General features: G+C 41.6%; 1 protein-coding gene across 1 annotated transcript; it reads left to right on the top strand.

The window, feature by feature from the left end:
• Positions 1–5,104: 5,104 nt before the first annotated feature.
• On the top strand, positions 5,105–9,823 carry LOC311505021 (snake venom 5'-nucleotidase-like; the record flags this gene model as incomplete). The annotated part of the gene is made up of 9 exons (XM_084568409.1): positions 5,105–5,503; positions 5,679–5,901; positions 6,079–6,267; positions 6,396–6,593; positions 7,002–7,156; positions 7,447–7,555; positions 7,651–7,800; positions 8,736–8,936; positions 9,666–9,823. Exons 1-9 carry the CDS (start codon positions 5,159–5,161, stop codon positions 9,821–9,823), a joined length of 1,728 nt encoding a protein of 575 aa, XP_084424535.1. The 5' UTR covers positions 5,105–5,158.
• Positions 9,824–10,218: the final 395 nt, after the last annotated feature.

Here is a 10,218-nt window from a genome sequence, read left to right as displayed (position 1 = left end):
CATCCACCCCACTTTAGCGGGTGCTGCTCTAATCTCTAGGAATATGGCCGATTTTATTAACCCCCCCGAAACCATGACAACCCAGAGTTCAGACCAGGAGGCGGAGTTGTAGTCTTACACACTTCTCTAGGACTGTCTCACACCCTAAACTCTATCAACTCTATAGATGTTCTGTCTGCTCCCAGATTATTTAAACCAAAAAATAACAAAAGAGGAGTTTCTCATAGGAACCTTATTCAAATCAGTACAAGTTCATTGGTAGAGCAGAAGAATAGGAAAATTAAATGTGGTCTTTTAAATGTCAGATCTCTCTCATCCAAATCTCTTTTAGTGAATGATCTGATAACTGATCATCAGATTGATCTATTTAGTTTGACTGAAACATGGCTACAGGATGATGAATATGTTAGTTTAAATGAGTCTACGCCACCCAGTCATAGTAATTATCATATTCCTAGAAGCACAGGTAGAGGAGGAGGAGTGGCAGCAATCTTCCACTCTGATTTATCTATTAATCCTAGACCTAAGGAGAGCTTTAATTCATTTGAAAGTCTTACTGTTAGTCTTCCCCATCCAGACCAGAAAATACAAAAACCAATTATTTTTGTTGTGGTGTATCGCCCACCTGCTCCTTATTCTGAGTTTTTAGCTGAATTCTCTGAGTTTTTATGTGATTTAGTTCTTAGAACAGATAAAGTCATTATAGTATGTGACTTTAACATCCATGTTGATGTTGTCAGTGACAGCCTTAGCTCCTCATTTACATCATTATTAGATTCAATTGGCTTTTCTCAGAATGTAAATGGATCAACTCACAGTTTTAATCACACCTTAGATCTTGTCCTAACATACGGCATAGAAACTGAAGGTTTAACAGTATTTACTCATAACCCTCTTTTGTCTGATCATTTCCTCATAACCTTTGAATTTACAGTAATGGATTACACAGGAACTGAAAAGACATTTCATTACAGTAGATGTTTATCTGATGATGCTGTAACTAGATATAAAGAACTAATTCCTTCTTTATTTACCCCAGTGCCATGTGCCAATGTTGTGGACGACAGCAACCACAATTTAACTCCTGCACTAATAGATTATTTTGTCGATGGCACTGCAGCATCGCTTAGTTCAACTCTAAACTTAGTTGCTCCTCTGAAAAAGAAGGTCATGAATCGGAGGAGGCTAGCTCCCTGGTATAATTCACAGTTGCGCTGTTTAAAACAGGCAGTCCGAAAGCTAGAAAGAATTTGGCATTCCACTAATTCTGAAGAAGCTCGCATAGCCTGGAAAGATAGTTTAACAACTTATAAAAAAGCTCTCAGTAGTATTAGAACAGCATATTATTCATCATTAATAGAAGAAAACAAGAACAACCCCAGATTTCTTTTCAGCACTGTAGCCAGGCTGACGAAGAGCCACAGCTCTGTTGAGCCATCTATTCCTTTAGCCCTCAGTAGTAATGACTTCATGAGCTTCTTTACTAATAAAATTGTTGGCATTAGAGAAAATATTCAAGGCATCCTTCCAACAGCTGTTAAAGATGTAAGTACAGTGACATTAGAAACTTTTGTAAGACCTTATCAATATCTGGAATCCTTCTCCCCAGTAGATCTTCTTGAGCTCTCTTCAACAATTACAGCATCTAAACCATCAACTTGTCTTCTAGATCCAATCCCAACTAAATTGCTCAAAGAAGTTTTTCCATTAATTAACACGTCCATATTGAACCAGATAAATTTATCTTTATTAACAGGATATGTGCCTCAGTCTTTTAAGACTGCTGTAATTAAGCCCTTACTGAAGAAAGCCACTCTAGATCCAGATGTTTTAGCCAACTATAGACCAATCTCCAACCTTCCTTTTATTTCCAAAATTCTAGAAAAAGTTGTTGCTAATCAGTTGTGTGACCACTTAAACAAGAATGGTCTGTTTGAAGAGTTTCAGTCAGGTTTCAGAGTTCATCATAGTACAGAAACAGCTTTGGTTAAAGTTACCAATGATCTCCTCATGGCTTCAGACAGTGGACTTGTCTCTATACTTGTTCTGCTAGATCTTAGTGCTGCATTTGACACTATTGATCATAATATTTTACTACAGAGACTTGAAAGTGAGGTCAAGATTAAAGGAACTGCATTAGACTGGTGTGAATCCTATCTATCTGACAGATTCCAGTTTGTTCATGTCAATAATGATTCCTCTACTTATACAAAAGTAAGTTACGGAGTTCCTCAGGGTTCTGTGCTAGGACCAATACTCTTCACGTTATACATGTTGCCATTAGGCAAGATTATTAGAAAACATGGCATAAACTTTCATTGCTATGCAGACGACACCCAGCTATATTTATCCATGAAATCAGATGAAACTAATCAGTTGGTTAAACTCCAAGCATGCCTTAAAGACATAAAGGCTTGGATGACCTGTAATTTCCTACTCTTAAACTCAGACAAAACAGAAGTTATTGTATTCGGTCCTAAGCATCTCAGAGATTCATTATCTAATCACGTGGTGTCTTTGGATGGCATTACCTTGGCCTCCAGTACTACTGTAAAAAACCTTGGTGTTATATTTGATGAGGATATGTCCTTTAAATGTCACATAAAGCAAGTGACCAGGACTGCCTTCTTTCACCTGCGTAATATCGTCAAAATTAGGCATATCCTGTCTCAGAGTGATGCTGAAAAACTAGTTCATGAATTTGTGTCGTCCACACTGGATTACTGTAATTCATTACTGTCTGGCTGTCCAAATAGCTCTTTAAAAAGCCTCCAATTGATTCAAAATGCCGCAGCAAGAGCATTGACAGGAATTAGCAAGAGAGATCATATTACTCCAGTTTTAGCTTCTCTTCACTGGCTCCCTTTAAAGTCTAGAATAGAATTTAAAATCCTCCTCCTTACATACAAGGCCCTTAAAGGCCTAGCTCCATCGTATCTTAAAGACCTTATTGTACCATATCATCCCAACAGATCACTTCGGTCTGAAAGTGCAGGCCTAGTTGTGGTTCCTAGAATTTCAAAAAGTAGAATGGGAGGCAGAGCTTTCAGCTATCAGGCTCCTCTCCTGTGGAACCAGCTCCCAGTTTGGGTTCGGGAGGCAGACACTCTCTCTATTTTTAAGGTCAGGCTTAAGACTTTCCTTTTTGATCAAGCTTATCGTTAGGGCTGGACTAAACCATCCCTTAGTTATGCTGCTATAGGCCTAGGCTGCAGGGGGACGATGCACCAAGTCCTCCTTCTTTCTTCTCTCTCCTCTCTCGCATCCTCCACTTTCTTTTCTCTGGCACAGAGTTCTTGCCCTCTAATTTCCTATATACTACTAGTCATGCAGTTCTGTGCTATTACTATGTAGAATGTGTACTGCTGTGTAATTATGATCTCTCCTTTAACTCCCGTTCATATTTTACTGCTGTGTGCCCCCCCCCCCCCTGTGAGTATCTCTGGCCTGGAGTTGTGCGTTTCCTGTGGAGCTCTATACTACATCTGTTGTCGTGGTCTCATCAGCCTGCCCAGTCTTCATGGAATCCTGCAGTTATCCACTCCTACCTGAATGAACAATTCTCCAACCTGCCTATGACTCCTCTTACATTTTCAAACTGTCATGTAACATCATCAGTTTGTATCATAAGATTCCACATGTACGCTTTAGTCAGATATGTGTATCTATGACAGATGTATGTTTATCTTGCTGTTCTCTTCTCTCTTTCTTCTGTCTGTACCCGGCTGGCCTTAGGCAGGTGGGTCCCTCCATATGAGCTGGGTTCTGCTCAAGGTTTCTTCCTGTTAAAAGGGAGTTTTTCCTTGCCACCATCGCCTTCAGGCTTGCTCTGGGGGTTTTAGGCCGGGTTTTTGTAAAGCGTCTTGAGACGATTTGTATTGTTATTGACGCTATATAAATAAAACTGAATTGAACTGAATTAATAACTAATTGAATGACTGGAACCAAATACAAATATACAACAAAAAAAAGTAACAAGACAATCATGAAATAAAACAAACTTTACACCAAAACTCAGCTGTGTGCGGGGAGTAGGAGTAGTAGTAAACATATTAACTGAATATTAAACTAAATAAACAAGAAAAAAATGTGAAAGCTCCAGCAGCTTATGTTGATGGACGGGATGTATGAACATCTATTGTAGGGTGCACATTTAAAAACAGGATCCAAACTACAAAAAAAACTGGTTTGTGGAGGATTTTCCTACAGATAGGATAAATACATTACAATCATAAATAACAAATAAGTCTACTTTCTTAATCCAGTTACCACCCAGTTTATAATAATCTCAGTTTAACTAGTTATGCACACAGCAACCTAACAAAGAACAAAAATGGCATTACTGGAATTCATACTCAAACGCAAAATGCACAAACAAGCACCAGTAATTATTCACTCACATGTGAAGTCTTCGTTCTTTTGGAGGGAGAAGGGTCTCAAGGTCTTTTGGGAGGCCTTGTATAGGTTCTGGAGGAGTGGTAAAGCAATGACATCACAAAATGCAGACAGGAACAGCAGGACTGAAGCTAGCAGAAGTTAATAATAACAGAGCAAGCCCACCAGAGCGAAGAGACCTCAACACACAGCCCAAAACAGTCACAGCCTCGCGGTGAGCGCAGAGAGCAGACGCCACACTCATCAAAGTCCCCACGAGGCTGCACGAAAACAGCACGGCCAACCCCTCTTACAGGTCACAGCTCGGTACCCGCAACCGGAGCATAGCCAGATAGAGCCCTCACCGGATGAACGCCAGGCGGCAGGCATGACCAATTAGGCAGGTGGCACCACTGCGCAGTCAGACCCAGGTGATAATAATTGAGAGTGGAGGTGGAGCAACACTCAACCTGCCACATCACGATTGGTGACGTTGACTTTATAAATGTATCATACATAAACGCTTAATTGTTCTTTTAATTCATACATTATGGCCCAGATCCAGATGCACTCCTTTTTTTTCAGATGATAACAGCCAACCATAAATATTTTTCTTGGCTTAATAGGCTTTCTCATATTCTCTAAGTGGAAATGTTCTAATGTGCTCTTACCTCAACATCTTCCTGTGTGCTTCACCACATCCCGTTTGAGGCCGGAGAGCCCACGCCTATTTCGTGTGCTATACATTCTTGGTCTCTGGCGCGCATTTACGCACAGCGACGCGATGGGTTTCTGTTCTCATCCGCGCGCTCTCCGGAGCTCGCTCTGCCTCGTCCTGCTTCTAAGCTGCTGGAGCGCAGCGTCGACCTTCGACTTGACGATACTCCACACCAATGACAACCATGCACGCATCGAGGAGACCAGCGAGGACTCGGGAAAGTGCCCAGAGCAGGGTCCCTGCTTCGCTGGGGTCGCCAGGAGGTTCACGAAAGTGACGGAGATTCGGAAAAAGGAGAAGAATGTGTTGTTTCTGGATGCCGGAGACCAGTTTCAGGGAACTGTCTGGTTCAACTACTATAAAGGAGCTGAGGCAGCTTATTTCATGAACAAACTTGGTTATGATGCCATGGTAAGTACTATCGCACAAGTGTTTTTTTTTGTTTTTTTGTTTTTTTAAAAAAAGTGCAGTCATATAGCTGAATATGCATTGCATTATTTCTTTATATATATATATATATATATATATATATATTATTTGATTAAATAGAGTCCACGAGTTAATGAAAGTCTTTGCTGTAATGTAGGCTTTTGGAAACCATGAGTTTGACAACGGAGTGGAGGGTCTGATCGAGCCCTTCCTCCAGAATGTAAACTGCTCTATAGTGAGTGCCAACATCAAACCTGACGACACTCTGGCCTCAAAACTGAGTGGCTACTACCTGCCCTTCAAAGTCTTCACTGTGGGCTCAGAGAAAGTGGCTGTGGTTGGCTACACCACTGTAGAGACCCCCTTCTTATCCATGCCAGGTAAATACCCAATCTGTTGATTTGTCAGTGAAGCTTTTAACCGGTTGCACACTGTTGAGGTAAAGCTTTGCTTCCCCAAGACATGTTTTCAAATGCACTATGGAGATTTATCTTTTTTTATCCAACGTAAGAATGTAGTCTCTGATTATGCGCACTCCTCTCTCCTCCGTGTGTCAGGACAACACCTGAAGTTTGAGGATGAGGTGAAGTCGCTTCAGGTTCAGGTAGATAAGCTCAAAACTATGGGCTACAATAAGATCATTGCCCTGGGACACTCCGGCTTTGAAGTGGATCAAAAAATAGCCAAGCATGTGCGAGGCGTTGATGTTGTTATTGGAGGACACACGAATACGTTCCTCTACACTGGTATTTATTTCCTGATTCTTATCTGCTTAAGTGTTGTTACGATTGAATAGATCGCTTCACTGTGAGAGGAAGTGGGAAGCGGTGCACTGCAAAATGCAACTTTTTTTTTTTCTTTTTTTTTTCTGCAGGAAAAGCCCCATCCACTGAAAACCCAGAAGGTCCATATCCATTTATGGTAAGGTCTAATGATAACAGAGAAGTACCCGTGGTCCAGGCCTTTGCCTTTGGGAAGTATCTCGGATACTTAAAAGTCACCTTTGATGAGGCCGGTAATGTGCAAAAAGCAGTTGGAAACCCCATCCTAATGGACAGCAGCATAACTCAAGGTAGATCACAACAACACTCTGCACTTTAATAATTACACATATCCCAAGAGCTGTGTCACAAGTCAAAATGATCACCATTCAATCAACCGAGTAAGATGCGATTAAATGGGTATGAACAGCTAATGAGATCCCGATGCACTCTGACATATCTGATTCAAATTTCTGAGATATCTAAAACAAAGTCAACTTGGAGACATGCCGTCCAACAGGCTCCCAGACTCTAGCTATCTCTCGCCGACAGTAATCCCTAGATTTGTTTTAGATAAACCTTGACCAGGATTCCTGAGAACCTTCACAGACTTAATTACTAATTGCGAGATTATCAGGTCATCATGTTGCAGTGCGATAAAAAATAAAAACACTAAAGGCACGATCACAATCCCCTGTGTATGTGTTTCTGACTTTCAGATCCTGGCATCCTTGCTGATGTTGAGGAGTGGAAGATAAATTTGACTCATTATTCATCGGAGTACGTTGGACAGACCTTAGTCTACCTGAATGGGACGTTTGAAGAGTGTCGATTTCGGGAGTGCAACCTCGGAAACCTGATCTGTGACGCTATGGTGATAATTACGCCACACTTTACAATACATCTTATCATTCACTCATTATTTTACTGTCTACCCAGAAATTGTCTTCACTATGAGAGGTTGTAATCTTGTGGCAGGTTATGCCTGTGCATGTTCAGCATTCACCCTAAGGTGGGAATTAGTAGGAATCAAGGGTTAGGGGCATTTTAAGAAGGTTGGTGTAAACACCACTTTACAGATCTTTTTAGGGACAGCACAGGTTACAAGCACGAGAGAAGGGATTTTTTTTACTGCCGTATAACATCTCCCCTTTTCATCAACAGATTTATCACAATATAAGGTATTCAAGCGATCTGCAGTGGAATCACGTGAGCATATGTATGCTGAACAGTGGGGCCATAAGGGCAGCGATAGACGAGCACTACAAAAACGGTACTACTGTTTTTTCTATTCTGAAATACTGCTTCATTATTAAGGCCACTTTGCACCGGCTTCAGTTCTCTTTGGTATTTACCTTTTACTTCTAGGTTCCATAACGATGGAGGAGATCCTCACTGTAATGCCATTCGGAGGAACCTTTGACTTGGTCCAGATAAAAGGGTCAACGGTGAAAAAGGCGTTCGAACACTCCATTCACAGACACGGAAGCAAGTCGGGAGAATTTCTTCAAGTCTCAGGTTTGTCTTCAGGCTCCTGTGCTCCTCCGCCAACACACTGTTTGATAATCCAGAGACGGACATAATCACGTTAATTGTTTTCTCAGCTCAGGTTTTGTATTTGAGAAATGGTTTTGGAAGGAAATATTCTTCTATACCCACCTGCAGAGGTGTTTACCGCTTGCATGAATAGATAACGGCTGCGCAGCAAGTTCCAGCGTTTACCAGCTTGCTTAAGATTGTATCTGCACATGCAAAGTTAAAAGCAAACTTAAGATGAGAAGATAGAGTCTAAGGTCTAAAACCGTTGCCAGCAAGGGCTTAGCTTAGTTTAGCTTAGCTTAGCTTAGCTTAGCTTAGAGACTGAAATGGGAAAAAGAGCTAGCCTGGTTCTCTTCAAGGTTGATCGTGTTACTTCCCTGATTTACAGTGTTAATACAGAAGTGAAAGGTAAGACTGTGAGGTTCACAAAGTAGCTAGCAACCGTTCAGAAGAACTACGGAAAAATGGAAAAGCTGTGACACAAACAGCTCGAGTGTTTTGGAAGGCCCATTGTTTCTCTTTTCCATAGAGGCTAAAGGCCTCCCAGCCCCGTGCCAAGTTAACCAGCAGCAGTGTTGTTTCAATACGTAGATGAAGTATCAAACCTCAAAAGTAATCAGTAATGATCAGTGTGACATGTCGCTATCAACGGCCAACATTGCAATTATGTTATTGCCACTCCATATATTGCATTCCCTGCCAAAAGCAAATTGTTAAAATGACAACTTGTGGTTTTGTGCAGGTAGCTGTGAGCTAGCTTCACAGTCTTTATGTTAAGCTACCCTGTGCAGACCAGTTGTTGTCTCCAGCTCCACACGGAGCAGAAAAAGCTATTGTTCTCAACTCAAAAGTTGCATTAGTGTATTTTTTTTAATAACAATTTGTCATTTTATTTTTTTCTTGGCTTCTTCCAGGCATTCACGTAGAGTTCGACCTCTCCAAGCCGGTGAACCAGCGCGTGGTATCGTTGTCGATGCTCTGCAATGAGTGCCGTGTGCCTAAGTACGAACCGTTAGACCTGCAGAAGACATACACCGTGGTCATGCCTTCGTACATGGTTGGTGGAGGCGATGGCTATAACATGGTCAAGGAGGAGCTGGTGAAGCACAATACAGGTGGGCAGCGGACACATGCGGTAATTATGCTCGTGTGTGGTGGACAAGAGAATTTACGTGACATTATTTTTGATGTGCATCGAGGCAACCAGAAAGAAGAGCTGAGAGAATGGTTAATTTGCTTTTTGGTGTCACTGCGTGTTACTTAAAAACTAAGCAAAAACACAACTTTTACAGTGTCTTATTCAACAAATTCCTCAAATTTGGCAGACTGTTAAAAAGGCTTGCACATATTCTTTAAGAGAGTCCTTCCCTGCTTTTCTTTTTTCTTTCCTGTTGGAATGAGGCTGCTTTACTGTTTTTGTTATTTTTGGAACAATCGTTTAAAAGGGCTGGTCAGCACTCTCCACATCCTCTCTGACTGGACTTTCTCCCGGAGTATTTAGAAGGCGGAGAATTCGATCTGACCACTTTGACCGCGCGACAGTAAGCAGGTCCTCGGATTTAGATTCCTGCGTTTGTACTAACGAACTTGGCACTACACGTCACGTCAGAACATCCTCCCAAAGGAGTCAGGAAGAGCTTGTAGGAAAAAGACCGAAGGGATGCAGCAAGCTTGAAACATGTTGCACCCGGGCAGTTTTTATTCCAAGCACATGGAAGATCACTCAGTCGGATTGCCACTTTACTATACAACTACAACTACTAATAATACATTTCCTCTCCAATTTCTGCATAAAACCCCAAATTGTTTATACCAAATATGACTATTCCATTCATTTCTTGCAGGTGATATGGACATTTCTGTATTGGCCAAATACATCTCTGATATGAAGCGTGTGTACCCCGCAGTGGAGGGCCGCATCACCTTCAAGACCTCGGGTGCCTTTACAGTCCACAGCCACAGCTTGTTCCTGGTGAGTCTCTGCCTGTCTCTGAACCTCTGACTGGATCTGGACATCAAACTGTGATCAGCCGAAGGGTTCTGAAACTACTTCCGGACTTGGTTAACCACATGCCATATTTCCATCGCACCGCCTTGCCAGAAGAACAGCTAGCAGACGACAGGTCAAGCTCAGCCTCAGGGTAAAATCAGCATCCATACGGGAACATGTTTTATTGTTTCAACCCACAAACAAGCTCAGATAATTAAATCTGCAAGATGAACAAAGACAAAAAAAAACACATCTTAAGGTATGGCTGAATTAAAAGTGCACGTGAATATATTGTTGTATATGTAATTAGGGACAGAAACAAGCCCGTATCAATCTATTCATTCATCTCTAAATGTCTCCCGACTCACATCCAGGTCCACTCCACTGGACTTTGTTGCTACTTCTCC

Source organism: Chelon labrosus (genome assembly GCF_963514085.1).
Source record: "Chelon labrosus genome assembly, chromosome: 20".
NCBI classification, from domain to species: Eukaryota; Metazoa; Chordata; class Actinopteri; order Mugiliformes; family Mugilidae; genus Chelon; species Chelon labrosus.
Note: the sequence above shows the minus strand (reverse complement) of the source record. Positions and strands in the feature narration are given on the sequence as shown.